At 34.2% G+C, this 19107-nt stretch overlaps 1 protein-coding gene across 1 annotated transcript in view; it reads right to left on the reverse strand.

Annotated features, from left to right (window-relative positions):
- Positions 1–18753, reverse strand: part of LOC150107164 (PHD finger protein 12) — a 664368-nt gene extending 645615 nt beyond the window's left edge. Inside the window, exons 1-2 of the mRNA XM_090391685.1 lie at positions 18409–18753; positions 18038–18222 (exon numbers count right to left, since the gene is read on the reverse strand). Of these exons, the coding sequence (XP_090247811.1) occupies positions 18038–18222; positions 18409–18456 (233 nt within the window). The 5' untranslated portion in view covers positions 18457–18753. The remainder of the gene's footprint in view (positions 1–18037; positions 18223–18408) is intronic.
- Positions 18754–19107: the final 354 nt, after the last annotated feature.

Here is a 19107-nt window from a genome sequence, read left to right on the forward strand (position 1 = left end):
ATAGTTATATGTATTGAATTAGTATATTTGTTAAATCATTTTACTACTGGGAAAACAATATAAAATACTTGATTGATTTAAATATAAGTTGTTAAATTAAATTTAATTACATATTTCTGGGATGCTTTCAAACTCACTGGCAATTTTATTTTCCTCAAATGCACGTGCCATTTTCACAGAACAGTGTTTTACATATTCACCATCAGATAATGATTTTTTTGCTTTTGCTATCTCTGCGCTTACAACAAACGATGCCAAGAGTGAGCTTTTTTTTTTTGTATTGATGTTGGTTTAGTAAAAATAGATTTCTGAGCACTAACCTTTCTCTTCAAATTACGTACAATTTTAGTAGGTACTTCTCCAACACATTCTTGGTATTTAGTGGCATGGTGCTGTGTGTATTAGCGTTTGAGGTTATATTCCTTGTGCACAGAATACTTGCAAACACACAAGGCATTATGGTTTGTTGTTATTGTTTATAAACAAAAATTCGTTTTCTCATGAAATGACCTGTTTTCTTCACAGATCTTACGTCTCTTACTCATAGTACACAAAGGCTGATGTAACTGACCAGGGGGACACAAACTGCAACAATAGCACTGTCAAAAATCTATAACTCAGTTTGACTCTGTGAAACTGAGTCTCTGAAACTGACCACTATAACCAGAGCAGAGTAAGTGACTTTCGATGATGCGTTACTCTGGAGCGCATAGAAATCTACCACTCCCACTACTACAACTCGCACAGAGAAGCAGTAGATTTTATAAATTGAGTAATCTTCTTAAAGCAATTTTGATTCCGTGTTGAGAATATAAATTGTTTCCGTCATCAGATATAATGAATATAGCTAGTATATCAATCAGAAAATCTGTGGTCGAAACTAATAGCTAAATTTTGAAAGTTTATTTTTCACTTGGTTAGACTATAATAATAGTTTAATCCTTTATCCAAGTGTGAGCAAACAAAGTTTGCACCTGAAAATATCTTCAGGACTGGGGTAAGGTAGTACAACACCAGGCAACTCATCGCAAAGGTGGCCAAGCTACCATCACTCCTATCTCAGTATCTCCCATAATGCAAAACACATCTCCTGGTTCCCACTGACGAGGCCACAATAAAGGTCGAAACCGATATGGGTAGTGGCCCTTCCCTTAATGCATAACATTAGACATATCTGCAAGGAGATGTGTTTTGCATTATGGAAGATACTGAGATAGGATGATGGTAGCTTGGCCACCTTTGCTACGAGTTGCAAATCCTGAAGATATTTTCAGCCACAAACTTTGTTTGCTCACACTTGGATAAAGGATTAAACTAAATTTATAATAGCTAATTGATAATACATATAATTTAATTTAGTTTTTATCCTGCCACAGGCCACACAAAATCACGTTGTGTGCCGCATGCAGCCCGCAGGCCTGCTGCTGGCCACCTATGATGTAGACCATTGGGGGCACTATTGGTGACAGCCCTAACATCTACAAATATTAGGATTCAATAAAATAAATTCAAATAATTACATTATTAAACCAAAAGTCAAACCCTCTAGTGCTAATTTAGGGAAGCTATCTGATCTAGCTAAGTGGCCCAGACACCAGAGCTGTTTCTGATATTTTAGTGGTGATATTTTCTTGTGTTCTAGAAATGGAGTGGATTGTCTACAATGTTACAAATTATGAAACAATTTATGGTATCTTCAAAAGTTTTCTGTAGCACTTCATCTCAAAGGCCAATAATCTTTTTGCATCTTCCTTTAGCAACGTCCAACTCTCGCATCCATATAATAAGACAGAGTTAACAAGGGTATCGATGAAGTAAAGTCTTATAGCTAGTTATATTTTAATAGAAAGGGGGATAGTAAATCCCATCATGTTTTTATAGCCGGGTACGAAACTCAGATCGAAATCCATAGAGTTTCATGCCGAAAAAACTATCGGTGAGCCCAAGCGTAAATGATCACTTGGGTAGTACAACACCAGGGCAACTCCATGCAAAGGTGGAGCAAGCTCCGTCACTAACTTTAATATTCTCTCATAATGTAAAACCCAGCTCCTAAGAGATGTATATATATATATATATATATTGTTTTACATTATGAGAAGAGGTCACTACCCAGACCAGTTTCAACCTTTTTTGAGGTCTCATCAGTGAGTAGGTAGACATGGAATATCTAGGTTTTAAGTGAACACGAACTTACATACCTCTACTATCGAATTGCCGAAGTGGTGTACTCCTATACTTATTGTTAATTACTAATTTAATAAGCCGAAAGGCTATTTTACTGGTGAATATGTTAATAGAAAAGGGGATAGTAAATCCCCCTATGTTTTTATAGCTGGGTACGAAACTCGGATCGAAATCCATAGAGTTTCATGCTGAAAAAAACTATCAGCAAGCCCAAGTGTAAATGATCACTTGGGTAGTAACAACACCAGGGCAACTCCATGCAAAGGTGGAGCAAGCTCCGTCACTAATTTTAATATTCTCTCATAATGTAAAACCCAGCTCCTAAGAGATGTATATATATATATTGTTTTACATTATGAGAAGAGGTCACTACCCAGACCGGTTTCAACATTTTTTGAGGTCTCATCAGTGAGTAGGTAGACCTGGAATATCAAGGTTTTAAGTGAACACAAAACGGGTCTGGGTAGTGACCTCTTCTCATAATGTAAAACAATATATATATATATACACCTCTTAGGAGCTGGGTTTTACATTATGAGAGAATATTAAAGTTAGTGACCGAGCTTGCTCCACCTTTGCATGGAGTTGCCCTGGTGTTGTACTACCCAAGTGATCATTTACACTTGGGCTCGCCGATAGTTTTTTCGGCATGAAACTCTATGGATTTCGATCTGAGTTTTGTACCCGGCTATAAAAACATAAAGGGATTTACTATCCCCCTTTCTATTAAGATATTCGCCGGTAAAATAGCCTTTTGGCTTATTAAATTACTAGTTATATTTTGTTGTTCTTCAAAAGGGGCTATAATCTCTGAAGGGCAACAGTTGCTTTAGCAATGCATGTTTTAATGTCATGTTTAGACCAGTCATCTCTGTGTTGTATACTTCCCAAGTAGGTGAATCTTTCCACTTCTTCCAATTTTTCATCATTAACTGAAATTTTCATTGGGTTATTTCCTGAAGAGATCGTTTTTGATTTGTGAAAGCTAATCTTTAATCCATTCTTTAATATAGTTATTCCATTAATGTATAATAATTTTATCATTATGTTATTGGGAACATAGTACTAATCATAAGCCTCCATCCAACAACAAGGGCTATTCTTCCTAGAACTGTAGGCTGTAACTTAGTTGCCATATGCATGCAATAAGACACTCTATACTCATGACATATCTTTGATGCTTTCCATATTTCATTTCTGTCATAAACTAATATTTATTTCTTGCCATTATGTATTATTTCTATGAAATCTACATAACAAGTATTTAACGAATCTCTTCTTACATTTAAATCTCTTTGCATCATTTTGTCAAATGCATTAACTCTATTGTGTTACATCTTGAATGAAGCACTTTATTAAAGAAACAATTCATTCAGAATTTAACAAGTTAGAAAAATCAGCTGAGAGAAAAAAACTTGTACTCGAGCAGAAGAAATAAAGTACTAACTGTAAATAGAAATAGAATTACCTCCTTTTAGTAGAATTGTAATACCATGTAAAGAACTTCGTGTATAAATTAGTATTATATGAAATGCATCATGTATACAATGAATGAATAAATTAGATGTAAACATTAGTCCAAAGGTCACAGGCGGACCTAAGGCATTGGCAATCTCGGAAAGCGACGCACGTTCATTTCTCGGAAGACGCTGCTATGATCTCGCGATGTGCCAAGTTGCCGTGGATGAAGAAAGTAGCGGGTGGGAAAAGATCACAGAAAGTAGTAAGAGGGTGCTAAAAAAAGGGGGAGTGAAGAGAGAATAAAAAGGGTTTGCAACTCTTTCTCAAGGCTTTTTTTCGCCTGTTTTGCTGGATGATGATTTGACTTCTCTCATGGACCGGTGGTTCCTGATGGTGTTTCTTGGTGATAATTTGATATCGGAAAGTGTGCCTTTCCCTTCGATGTCTGAATTTCTGCCAGTACTAAAGCGTGAGATGTCGGCACATGCTGCCTTCGCTGAATGTTCCAAAGGAATACTATCGTGGACGTATATTATGAACCGGCAGCTAGAAACGAGGATGACCCAAAACAGATCGAGAATAGATGAGGGAAAAATGCCAGGTGTAGAGCATAGTTTAATCTGATGACCATAGTGACCCACCACGTGGACGCAGGCTTATGGAAGAATCAAAAGGTAATTCAAAAAGAAGGACAGTTCAGACGGACCTGGAGACCCTGCCCCAAGAAATAGTAAAGTACAGATTTTGTTGTATAATTACGCAGCGGAAAAAGGGAAAGATCATTGTAGTTGTATTAATCGAGTATGGACAGTATTTGAGAACTTTAGGTGATTATTTAGCTGTGGCTGAATATCCTTAAGACAAATTGTTAGGAATGATTATAGATGATTGTGACTAGCTTAATATGCAAGACTAAAATAGTAGGTAGAAAATTGAGTAGAAGTGTATAATGTGTATATTATGTGTGTTAAGTCTCTAACTCAAAAGATGGATTTATTGTTCGCGTATTAGAGTATTAATCAGTTTGAAAAAGTTTGATTTAGCATGTCCTTGAACTGATTGAAAGTGAGATTGGTCTAAGTGTATATTATGTCTTTAGATTCCAATAAATATCAAAATCAAAAGACATATTTCGGTGATTACACCACATTTTTTTATTATTCAGTTCTATAAAACACTGAAATAATAGTTCCCGACAAGTTTCGTAAATCGTAGGATTTACATCTTCAGGGGGTAAATAGTATAACTTAAAGTTTAAACAAGAGAATTAATAAATACAAATCATAACCGTCTGGCTATTCATAAAACTCAAATAACAGAATGCAGATATATAACGTTATTCACGCTAAACAATACTGGATGATGTCACGTGTGCTTGTTCTCGTTCATACAGTCCGAGCTGAGATTGAGGTAGATTTTTTATTAGAGCTGACCACACTTGATGGAGAATTAACCTTGATTTTTATTGCATTGGGTTGGGTTTTTTAGCATATTAGCAGCTTCTTTAAATTTTCTTATATAACTGTTGTTTTCTATGTATGACATCGTCGTTTTTTGCCAGAGTACATCGTGTCCAGTGGAAGTGGTATGGAAAGCAAGACCCGTTTTTTGTTCTCTTTTGTATTGTACGTCTTTTTGATGTTCAGCCATGCATATTTCTCCAGATCTTCCTGTCTGTCCTACGTAGCAAATCCCGCAAGAGCAATGGATTTTGTAGACTCCGGGTTTTTTAAGAGGATGATGAGGTGGTTTTGGTGGATGTAGGAATCTTGAGATTTTCTCCATAGGAAGGAAGGCTACTTTTATGTTGTGTTTGTTCATTAATTTGGCTAGCTTGTCTGTAACATTTTTGATATAAGGAAGCGAGATTGCATTTTTGTAATTCCTGTTTTATTGTGTTGTTAGCTAGAGGCATTTTAAGGATTCGCTTGATGGTTTTTGTTTCATATCCATTCTGTTGGAGGATTTGTGTTAAGTATTTTAGTTCTTCATTACATCTTTCTTGTGTGCTGGAGATATTGTATGCTCTGTCTCGAAGAGTTTTAATTAAGCTTATTTTTTTGTGAAGGATGGTGGTGTGAGGTTGCATTTAGAAATCTTCCAGTGTTTGTAGGCTTCCTATATACTGAGAAGGAGAGTTTACTTTCTTCATTAACTTCTAATAGAATATCCAGAAAAGGAAGTTTTTTATTTTTTTCTTGTTCTAAAGTGAATTTTATGGTGTTGTGCAAATTATTGAGATAATCTTTGAAATTGATAAGTTCATCTGTTGTTCCACTGAATATGATGAAAATATCGTCCACATAGCGTAGCCATATTTTTGGTTTTTTTATGGTAATTCTTAAGAGCATTGTTTTCAAATTTTTCCATAAATAGGTTTGCTAATACCGGTGATAATGATGAACCCATGGCCAGCCCTTCTTTTTGTTCCCAGATTCTATCTTTATAGGTGAAAAAAGTATTGTTTATACAATGTTTAAAAAGATTCAAGATGTCTGGAGGGAAGAGGTCTTCCAGGAGATTCAAAATTTCTTGTCTCGGGACGTTTGTAAACAAGCTGATAATGTCGAGACTTGCTAAGATGTCTGTTGGACCAATATGTATATCTTTTACTTTTTCTATGAAATGTTTACTATTTTTTATGAAGGAAGATGTTTTTCCTATATGTTGTGAGATCATGTTGGTGAGGTATTTCGCCAAGTTGGAAGTCGGTGAATCTCTTCCATCTACTATTGGTCTTAAAGGTATATCTGTCTTGTGGATCTTTGGAACACCATATATTCTTGGTATCAAAGGATGTTTTGATTGTAAGCATTTTTTAAGTTCTTCCGTCCAGAGAGGCACTTTTTTTTATTAGATCGTTTGTTTTTTTGTGTGTAGGCCAAGTGGGATCTCTGTCTATGGGTTTTATGTTTTATAGAACTGAATAATAAAAAAATGTGGTATAATCACCGAAATATGTCTTTTGAACCAATTAGCTACAGAAGTTTACGCCTCCAATAAATATGTTTTTTCTTTTATACCTGAGTTTTGCCTGTAATATGAACCAAAACTACCACTCATTAATCTGAACCACCACGGCGGGGAGGAATTGAAAGAAAGGTATAACATGTTATATAACATGTCACGACTGCAAACCAGAATTTACTTAGCCACAAAAAAGCATTTACTTTATGAGTTTAAGCACTAAATTTATTCACCTATGTGCACCAAAGGTCTGGAAAAGTCTCCCTGAATAAGAGTCCATTCTATTCTAAGATATTGGCTGGTGCAGCTTTAAAAAATAAATTTGTTAATATCTGAAGAGGAGACGGCCCCAGAAAGAAATTAGAGGATTCGTTTCTTTTAGCAAGGAATGACCTTTAACAGTCAGGGTAAGCACGTGAGTAAAATTAGGAATCAACTAGAGATAAAGAATTTGCTTTCCTTATAGAATGAACACGTAAGAAGTGATACAGATATTAGAGTCAGGGAAATTTTATAAGTCTTGTAGTTATTGTAGAGAGGAAAATTCATAAAGGGAAGTAAATTAATTTTAGGAAGAGCAACGACATAAAATGGCACACACAGCAATACATAACAATGGTGCAGCTGGTAGGATATAACAATGGCGCAGCCGGTAGGATATAACAATTGCTCTCCTCATGTGACTAACCATGAATATTGTTGATTTCCTTAATTTCTCTCAAATAATATTATTATACAGATATCTTCATGGAGTTAGAAGATTCATCAAGGAAGACCCATTATTCACATAACATCTATCATACCTCTCCTTATGCTCATTCACTGATAAAGCACTCACAAACTCCTCTGGCAACTCATTCCAGCCATTCACCACCCTCTAAGCAAAAAATCTATTATTAACACCCTTGCAAACCACACTCTTAACACAATTTCCATAAGTGATCTCTTGTTCTGTCTCTTCCTGTGATGTAATGGGAAAAAAAAGTCTTCAGTACCAATCCTCTAAAAATCACCTTTAATAACTTATGTACTTCTATCACGTCTTCTCTTTTTTGCCTATCAGCTAATTTTTAAAGCCCACAGACTTTCAATCTATTCTCTTAGTGAGCATTCCAAAGCCCTGCCAAAATCTTTGTCATTTGCATCTGGATCCTCTCCAACAATTCATCATCCCTGTGGAATCCAGGTGATCAGATCTGCAGCAGGAATCCAGATATTGCCTTATTAAATCTTTATAAAGGAGAACAATAACGTCCTTGTCACTGCTTGTCCGTGTGTTCTTCAACAACCATGTAATCTGATGTGCTATTTTAGTTACCTCTACAACATACCCTCTAAACCAACTCTCTATCCACCATCATTCCCCAGTTCCCTGGCTTCATCAGTTTCCTACAGTCCAGTTCCATCAATATAGTACACTCCTTGTGAAGTCTTCTTCCCAAAGTGCATCACTTTACACTTGGCCACATTAAACTGGCAGCCATTTACCTGTGCCATAATTTCTTATATATTATATATACATAATCATTTTCAATATAATTAACATACAAATTAAACAAGAGAGGACAAAGTACTGAGTCTCATGGTACATCACTGGTCACCTGACTTCTCCTGGACTCATCTCCTTCAATAAGACACTCTCTGATATCTGACCATCAGTCCTCCCCCCTCTAATCCAAATCACCAGATTCATATCCATTCCCATTTGTTCCAATTTATGCAACAGAGTTCTATGTGGAATCCTGTCAAAAGCTTTTGCAAAATCCATTGAACCATTTCCTTAATCCAACTCACTTCATCGTTATAAAAAGAAGCAAATTACTAAGGCAAGACCTATCCTTCACAAAACCATGTCTCCCCTTATAAAGTTGTGATATTTCTATTCACCAAATCCTGAATTCTGTCGTTTACAGATTTCTCCAATACTTTAATCACCACTCCTGAGATACTGACTGGTCTATAATTTGCTATCTGTCTTCAAACCTCCTTTATGCAGTGAGACTATCTCATGATCTTACCACTCCATTGGCACTTATCAGTACCGAGGGTTAAATTAAACAGCTTGATCAGAGAAGCCAATAATTTCCCTGCATTTCTTGTAATACATGAGCTGATAGGCTATCTAATCCATGGTCACATTCACATTAAAGTTCTACAATATCCTAAAAACCTCCAATTCTTCAATCTGTATTCTTCCATCAATCAATCAATGTCATTATCAGTCAAATACTTCTTAGATATTTTGCTGTTTACAACTTCAAATGGCTTTATATTGCAAACGCAGTAATCCAGCAGCTACAGATTAAAGCATTTGTCACCACCAATGATTGCACACTAATCAATCAGCAAACACTTCTAATCTCATCACAACCATTGATATATATAACGGAGATTAAAACTTCGTGTTGATTTTTTCTTCAACGAAGAAGCTCACATGGTCCTACTTAATATTATAAATTAATTAATTTACTTTAGAGTAAATGGTAATGGGCAATTATTAATCATTCATTACCATTCATTCATTCTAAAGTGGAAATCAGGTAACAGTCAACTTCTGCATTACCAAGAAAACCCTGTTAACTAATTAATGTTTGCTGGTACAGATGGCATCAATATCAATAAAGAGGTTTCTTGCTTATACCGAGCAACTGTGGTTTTTAATATATCTCTAAAGCATTTCATCAGACTTACCACCAGGCCTATTAAGTACACTCCCATTTTATGGCAAATGTTTGACTTCTGCAAATGTGTTGCCAGCTTATTCAATACACTTATAAAAGCCACATGCAGTTAATCGCCAGGCTTCTGAAGCATAAGTAGCCATTGGGATAATAATTGTTTTATATAATTTTAATTTTAGACTTGTTGGGATTTTTTTATTTTTCCATATTTTGTTTAGTTTATTCATGTTGGTCCAACCTACTTTTTTATATGAAATTATATTCTTGTTTAATTCTTTATTCAAGTGTAAGCAAGCAAAGTTTGCATATGAAATATCTTCACAACTACACTATTTGGTTGGCTGAGTGGTTAGTATACCCACTCTTCAACCAACAGGCTGTGGGTTCAAATTCCACCATGGGCATGGATATTTGTGATTGTCATTAGGTGGAAGATGAATGTCATTGCCTGTGTGAGACAACTGCCCTGCTTATTGAAGGCCTGAAGTGATTTGAAAGAGTTCCATGTTTGGTCTCTAAAGTAGGGTTTCCATACTATGTAAAAATAATAATAAATGAAAAATACAAAAAAAAATATTAAAAATTTGATAGAAATAGAAAAAAAAAAAAATCCTTAGCTCACTGACAGTACAAAATGTACTATAGGTTTACAAAATAACCTTTTGTGGATGGGAGCAACATTAAAAAAAAAACTTATACACATGCACATAAACACAGTTGATCCCTGAACAACGCAGGGAGGGGGGGGGGGGCACCAACCTCCCACGTTGTTCGAAAATTCGCGTATAACTTTTGACTCCCCAAACACTTAACTACTAATTGCCTACTGTTGACGAGAAGTCTTACAAATAACATAAACAGCTGATTAACACATTTTGTATAGTATGTATGTATTATATACTGTATTCTTACAATAAAGTAAGCTAGAGAAAAGAAAATATTATTAAAGAAAATCATAAGGAAGTGAAAATACATTTATAGTACCATACTGTACTTATCAATACCATAAGTTTACATGTTATGGCAAGTTACAAGAAGTGATAGATGCAACACCAAAGTGAGATTTATGGCTACTTATTGGAGATTGGAATGCAAAAGTGGGAGAAACTGAGGAACGAAAAATAACAGGTCATTTTGGTTTAGATATTCGTAATACTGCAGGGAAGAGACTAGTTGTTTTGTGCAGAGAATTCTTTGTTTGTTGCTAAGACCTGCTTTAAACAACACAAATGGGGATTGTACACATGGATATCACCTGATGGACAATACAGAAATCAAAATGAATATACTTGGACAAAGAAGATGGAGAAGTGTAATTCAGTCTGTCAAGACTTTTCCAGGTGCAGACTGTGGAACAGACCATGAATTATCAGTAGCTATGATACATGTGAAATTATGGAAATTGAAAACAACACAAATGTCAATCAGATATAATCTTGGAAACATACTGGCCAAATACAATATTAGTACACAGAACAGATTCAACATGCTCAATTTATGTGAAAGAGAACCAGATGAACTATGGGAAGAGATTAAAGACACAATCAAAACAGAAGCAAAGAAGAAAATTCCAACAGTTTTTAAGAAGTCTAAATGGCTGTCAGAAGATGCCATCCAAATTGCTCAGGAAAGAAGGAAAATGAAGGCCACAGGAAATTTGCAGGAAGTACTGCATTTGAATGCAGTTTCAATGACAAGCCAGAAGTGACAAGGAAAAATACTTTAACCAGGAATGTCAACAAACAGAAGATCAAAACAAGAAAGGAAAAACAAGAGATCTTTTTGAAAAGATCAGGGAACTGATGGAGAAGTTCAGCACCAAGGTGACAATATTGAAAAGTAATCGCAAAGGATATCTTACAGAAGCTGCAGACATCAAAGAAAGATGGAAAGAGTATACAAAAACCCTTTACAGAAAGGACTCCAAAATTACTGTGAAATCTGAATTACAGGATTATACATATGGGCCAGTACCACTCACTGGAGAGTGAAGTAAGGTGGGCAATGCAACAGCTATCCAGTAAGAAAGCACCGACAGGGAATGGAATACCTATTGAGCTACTCAAAGCCTGGAGAAGAGAAATTAAAATTTTAACAGCTCCAGACCAATGAATTTGGATCACAACTACATGGCCTAGGGAATGGGAAAAAATCAGTTTTTATACCTTTATTGAAGAAAGGCGATGCAAGAGAGTGAGAAGATTACAGAACAATAGCACTCATTTCTCATGCAAGTAAAGTCTTACTTAAAATCATTCAGAAAAGACTGGAACCATTCATGAAAAGAGAAATGCCAGACAAACAGGCAGGATTTCGAAAAGGCAGAGGAACAAGAAATCAGATTGCCAATGTGAGATAGATAATAGAAAGAGCACAGGAATATCAAAAGAATGACTTTCTTTGTTTCCCTGACTACAGTAAGGCTTTTGACTCTGTAGATCATGTGAAACTGGAATGTGTTAAGAATAATGGGAGAACCAGAGCATTTTATTAACCTTCTGAGGAATCTTTATTATGAACAAGAAGCTACTGTCCAAACAGATCTTGAAGAAACTGAGTATTTCACAATAGGTAAAGGGGTGCAACAAGGATGTATTTTATCTCCATACCTGTTTAACTTATACAGCAAATACATTTTAAGAATGGCAGAGCTGGAGGAGTCTTCAGTTGAAATTAAAATTGGTAGAAGAAATATTAATAATTTGAGGTATTCAGATGATACCACTTTGCTAGCAGAGTGCAAGGAAGATTTGGAGGAACTTAATATGAAAGTTAAAGAAGAAAGTGCTAAATATGGCCTTAAACTTAACCTCAAAAAGAAAAAAGTTATGGTAACATGTGAACTTAATGATTTTGAAGCAGATGGGGAGAAAATGGAAGTAGTTAACAATTTTGTGCTCCTAGGGTCCCCAATTCATAAAGATAGTCATTCTACGAAAGTATTATATTGAAGAAGTTAGAAGAAGATTATTACTCAGAAAGAAAGCTGACAAATTTAAACAAGATCTTTAAAGATAAAGATATTAGCCTCACAACAAAAATCAGAATCGTGAAAGCAATGGTATTCCTTGTGATACTGTATGGATGTGAAAGTTGGAACTGAAAAAGAGTGAAAGAAAGAAGATAGATGAATTATGGGTTTGGAGACGCTTACTAAAAATACCATGGACTGCAAAGCAAACCAATAAATCAGTGATAGACGGAATAAAGCCAGATCGCTCCCTCAGAGCTATGATCATCAAGCAAAAATGGTCATACTTTGGACATTATGCAAGCAAATGACAGTCTGGAGAAGATGATGATGCTTGCTAAAGTTGATGGAAGCAGGAGAAGAGGAAGACCAAAAATAAGATGGGTGGATGAAGTTAAAGAAGCAACTGGAATGCACCTGGAAATTCTGAAAGATATGGCCAAGGACAGATCTGAATGGAGAGTGTATGTTCGTAGAATCACCAGGAGTTGAAAATGACTCAATGGAACATAACAACAACAAGCCTAGTGCAATCGATATGACTGCTTCATGGTAGCCTATTAACTAATGAATGAATCATTATAAAATTTATTTTATCCTAATGAATTAATTTAACTAATTAATAAAAGTTAATTTTATGCAGGTTTGATTTAATACTGCATCTTTAAGTTTGTTTACATTTCTCTCAACTGCAAATAGCCATGTACAATCTGTAAGTGTTTGCATGCGTAAGTTTTGATAATTTTTAACTTTTTATAATATATTTGTGTTATACTTTATGGTAGTAAATGATAAAATAGACTAGTATCTACATATATTTTATGCATTGATAACATACCTAACTTTTTCTTAATATTTTCGATATTTCTAGGCTATACGATTCGTCTGCAAGTTGTTTTTAAATTGTCACAAATCTCCCAAAATTTTTCCAATATATTTATTAAAAAAAAACTCGTATAAGTGGAACCACGCAGTTCAAAAGGGAGAGAAATATGGAGTAAAATTCTTCTATGGGGACATGACAGAACTGAAAGTAGTTAAGGAGGGGGGGGGTCTATAAGACTACAAAAGAATTTTTTCAATACATGATGAGCAGGGAGAGAACTATAGCACACCTGATGGAATACGACTAAGAATGGGTAACTGGTGCAGTGCTTGAAGGCTCTGTGCTAAGAACACAGTTTAATTTCTATATTAATGATGAAGGGAATGATTTCATGGGAAATATTCAGTTGTTTTCTGATAATGCAAAACTAGAATGGGTAATAGTTAATAAAGGTACTGAAGGTATCTTGCAGAATGATTTAAATCAAAACTGCAGTTAAAGATAACAATTATCAGTTTAACATGGTTAAACTGATAATGTAAGGTTATGTACTTAATTTGGAAAAGATTGTATACTGTGTGTTACACTGACGGTAATGGATGGCAGGAAATTGATGAGGCTAGAGATGTGAGGGTTATGATGAACAAAGAGCTGAAATTCATAATTCATTGCACAAAAGATATAATGTAGAAGTTGGCAAAATAGCTCAAAGGATTACTTGGATTTTGAAGAACACTGACAAGTAGATATAGAAAGGTCATTATCCATTTTATGAAGCTATGATACAACCACATTTTAACTACTGTGTATAGAGCCCTTTTTATAACCCCATTACATTATATAAGCCTTTTTTATAACCATTTATGGTTATAGGCTTTCCCACTTGTTTCCATCATTCTCTGTTGAAGGCTTCCCTATACTATCATTTTTCATATGATTTTGATTTGATTTTTCATGGTGCAAAGACATCAAAGGTCATACTGTGCCAGGACACAGGTTGCAGCAGTACATATGGCAAACGATTCTAGGACAATCACAAACATCTGTGCCATTGGCAGGATTTGAACCTGAAAGCCTCTTGGCTGAAGAGCAGATACACTAACCACTTAACCAACCAGGTCAGCCGCCAGACATCTCCAATTGCATCCTTTCATCTTCTCTCTTGTTGTCCCAGCATTCATCTTCCTTCATATGGATGCCACTGGGTGGATGTCTTTGTTCATCTATCACTTGTCATCTGTGCATTATGTCCTGCCCACATACATTTGAGTTTTAAAATCTCTTTCTCTATCTCCAACACTTTTGTTTCTTTTCATCATCATTCCTTATTTTGTCTTACAGTCTAATGTTTAGCATGCCTCTCTCTCCATTCTATGCTCAATTTTCCTCATCCTCTCTGGTATTTGTTTGTAATGGTTGAAAAGTTTGGCTCTATTTTCTGGTTTTATTTTATTGCACAGGAATCTTTCTGTCAAAAACCACAGAGCCTAGCCAAATTCTTCTGTTTATTTTTCCATGAATGCTTATTTTTCCTAATGTAAAAGTTCTTCCTAGGTATATGTATTCTTGTACTTGCTCTATTTTGTTGTCTATTATTTACTCTGTTATTTAGTTTCCTTCAATATTTGTCATTATTTTAGTTGTTTTCATTGTTTATGTTATAATCCTACTTCATTTAATAATGTATTTACTTCATTCATCATTTCTTCTAGTTCTTTTTTGTTGTTTACTATTACTACAATATCATCAGCATATTGTAAAAGACTTAGTTTTTTACTGTTGATATTGATCCTTCTGTTGCTCCAGTCTAGTTCACTCAGAGCATATATTCTAATAATATGGCATTGAGTCATTTGACTGAGAGAGAGAGAGAGTATCTCCTTGGGGTACTTCTTTATTTATTTGGAATGGTCTACTTCGTTCATATATAAGGATACTAGCAGTTGCATTTTCATATCTTTTGTTTATTAGCTGTATATAATTTTGGCTTATTACATATTTCTTTATTGCTATTAGGAGTACTTGGGTTTCAAATGAATTAAATGCTTTCTCACAGTTTATAAAACCTAAGTAAAATGGTAAGTCGTATTCTAAATATTCTCTACATTTTTCTTTTAGTTAAGTCAATGTCTACAGATGGTTGAATTATATTATTATTATTTTGTTTGTTTGTTATTATTTTTATAAACAAATTATATACTTGTAATAGCAAGCTTATAGGTCTGAAATTTTCTACCTTTTCTTGTCACCCTTTTTGAATGGTATTATGATAGCATTGTTCAAGCTGTTTGATATATCTTTTAGGAATTCATTAAATAGATATTTTAGTTCTTCTGTTAATATTTCTCTTACTGTTTTCAAAATTTTCTAATATAATTCCATCTCTTCCTGGATTTTATTATTTTTCATCTTGTTCTTTTTCGAAATTTGTATTTCTGGAATACTTTCTTCATCCTGTTCTTCTGGATTCCATGAATAACACCACAGTGCTTGTGGTGTTATACAATTCTAAAAAATACTGTCTAGCCCTTTCTACTATGCCTTTTTTATCTTTGATATATCATCCATTTTCATCTTCTAGTATTATATTATTGTTTTTTTTTTCCTATTGTGAGAATAGGCATAGAAAGTGATCACAGAATAGTTATTATTATTACATCACACCTCCAGGGAGTACAAAGACTCATTGAGGGAGGGCATCTACTCTACAACTTTTTGTCTCACTACTAAACCAACCATCATCATCTAACACCACCGACTACTGCACACTGTGTCATCGAGTTCTTCAACTTCATCTTCATAGACGCTGGTTAGTGCATATATTTGTAATATTTTAATGGTTTTCTGTTTTGATGTTTGAAACTATGATATATGCTTTCAGGTCTGATATTCCTGCTTATTTAGTAACCTTGTCTGCTATACTTTTGTTTATAAGGAAACCTACTCCTCTATGTTTGACATTATCTGGTCCTTTCCAGTAAAGAAAATTTCATGATTTTAATATTATTTTTAACATTTTTTACATTTTGAACATTTTTTCCCATTGTTTTATTTATTTCTGTAAGTTCTACTGCATTTCTTTTTCCTTCTCCAATTAGTTGTCTTCTTTTCCCCAGCAATTTTTTTGTTGTCTCTGAGTGGTTTTTATTTTTAACCTTTTTATCCTTTGCAATCATATGTGCACTTTCTATAAGGATTAGTTTACATTTTCCTGTATATTATCCATTTGTGGATTTTAATTTTCAATCATGTTATTTCTTTGATTGTATAATTTTTTTGCAGTTTCTTCTTGATATAATTTTTCATTGGCTACCAATGTGTCATTATTTATCTTTGCATATTTTGTTTTATTCTGTTTCATCTTGTATATTATTTCTTCTATTGTTATCTTCCATCTAACTGCCAGCCTGGTTGGCCGAGTGGCTAGCATATCAGCTCTCCAGCCAAAAGGCTACAGGTTCAAATCCCGCTGTGGGCATGATGTTTGTGATTGTCTGTGAAAGTACAAGTGGTGGAAGTCGGCGGTAGGTGGCACTGCCATTAGATGATGAAGGTTGGTGGAGTAGTGAGACGAAGAGTTGTAGAGTAGATGCCCTCCCTTGATGAGTCTTTGGACTTCTTGGAGGTGTGATGTAATAATAATAATAATAATAATAACTATTCTGTGATCACTTCCTATGCCTATTTGACTGGAATATCTTTAAATCTTCTTATATGAAATGATAAAATAATCTATTTCACTTTTTGTTTGTCCATGTCCATTTTTGGTTTGATCTTTTCATGTAAAATGTGTTCATAGCATTCAACTGGTTACTCAGCATAAAGTAACCAGTTGAATGCTATGGAAATATAACCAGGAAATATAATATTAATCATATTTCCACTTACATTTTGATCTCTTATTTCCTCTTTTCCTATACATTTTGATCTCTTATTTCCTCTTTTCCTATACATTTTTCGCGTTCATTTTTATTTTTTCCTAGTCATGCATTAAATCTCCCAACACTATTGTGTAAGCTGTAAGATCCTACTGTATTATATTGGACACTGTGCCATTGAGTTCTTCAACTTCATAGATGCTGGTTAGTGCATATATCTGTAATATTTTAATGGTTTTCTGTTTTGATGTTTGAACTATGATATATGCTTTCAGGTCTGATATTCCTGCATATTTAGTAACCTTGTTTGCTATACTTTTGTTTATAAGGAAACCTACTCCTCTATGTTTGACATTATCTGGTCCTTTCCAGTAAGCACATTTCCTGATTTTAATATTACGCAATCTTCTGATTTTCTTTTCACTTCATTTAGTCCTATTATATCACATTTCATTTTTGTTATTTCATATTGCAATTCCTTACCTTTTCCACAATAATATTCCTGGAAAATGTTTGTGGACACATGTGGATCAGAAGAGACTGATTGCATCTCTCTAGTTATGAAACACACCTTTCTATATATTAGGTTGGGTTACAAGACCAGCTCAGGGTGCATTTTATCTTTCTCAGCTAACAAATCAGAAACTATTCAGTATTATATTCAAGAAAAGAGTATAAGTAAGAAACACCAATGTATGAAATTCTTAATACATTTGTTTCTGTGATCGTGGCAAATTCCTCTGTTGTCAAAACATGTCAGTACATATTTTGAACTGTTTCATAGAAGTACATACACTGCAAATTGCTTTAATACTTACTGAGAGTTCCTATAGTTTGTTACAAAAACATCTCAGCACTTTAAAGAGCTGAAAGTAGTAAATTTTGTTATTTCAAAAATGGTGATTAATTTTTGGTTAAATGTACTGAATTACCTCAATTTATTTATAATAGGAGAGCAATAGTGTCTAAATATAAATCTACTGTCAATGATCTACTTTTGATTTCAAAACAAATTTTACAAAAAAAAATTTAACTGTTCTTAATATAAACAGATGCTTTATCTTACTGGCACTGTAGATGAAAAGCGGCAGGGCATCGGTCACAACAAATCAAATCCCCACCTTCCTTGCAACTATCACAAGAATCATGGTTGACGGCTCTGCCTAAACGACGGTATCGCTGATCTCGTTCTTTCTTAAGTTTTTTCGTCAATTCTTCGCTGACAGGCGGTGCAATAAGCGCTTGGATTTGCTAGAAAGTTATTGAAAATTCACTCTTAATCGTAGTCACACAATAAAATAATGGTTACGCAATACACAACTCTAAATACTCAGTATTTTAATTTCACATAAACACTGAAATAATCCAAAGTCAAAAGCAGGAGCCATTTTGCTGCTCTTGATATTCAATCTAATAAACATAACTCACAATGCTTACCGGCATTAAACCACCCGAGGTATCCAGATCATATTCCACAGTTGTCATACTTCACTTCCTTTTGATTATACAATTTACTTACAGTCGAATTCTAAATCATTATTATCATATAAAAGCTTAAATCAACCCCACTGATATATCTGCTAGCATGATCTCTTGCGAGCTGAACGCATGGAAAAGTAAAATAAATGCCCTCTAGTGTTTTATTTATATGATTATAACCGCATTTTAATAAGAGATCTGCTTAAGAAACAGCAATAAATTAATTTTCTTGTAAACAAAACTTGAAACTCATCTCAAAGCACAGCTTTAAATATCACAAACACGAAAAGTTTATTAAAGCAAAAGCAAAGGAGCATCACTGCCATCTATCGGACGAAGGTGAAATTATTATTTTAAATTTCATATACAAAGTAAATTATTATTTTAAATTTCATATACAAAGTAAATTATTATTTTAAATTTCATATACAAAGTAAATTATTATTCTAAATTTTCATATACAAAGTATGTTCTATATATATATACAATATATAAATCCGAATTCAAATTTAAGTATTCAGATGCAAGTTTTCAGGAGAAATAATTTAAAACAGATTAGAGAAATAACCGTTACCCAAATATTAAGCCAGAGAGCCAGATAAAAACTGCATCTTTATTAAAATATCATTCAGCTACGATATACACCTCGATTTTATG

Source organism: Typopeltis vanoorti, chromosome 4 (assembly GCF_054136105.1).
Source record: "Typopeltis vanoorti isolate ZY-2024b chromosome 4, IOZ_Tvanoo_1.0, whole genome shotgun sequence".
Lineage (NCBI taxonomy): Eukaryota > Metazoa > Arthropoda > Arachnida > Uropygi > Thelyphonidae > Typopeltis > Typopeltis vanoorti.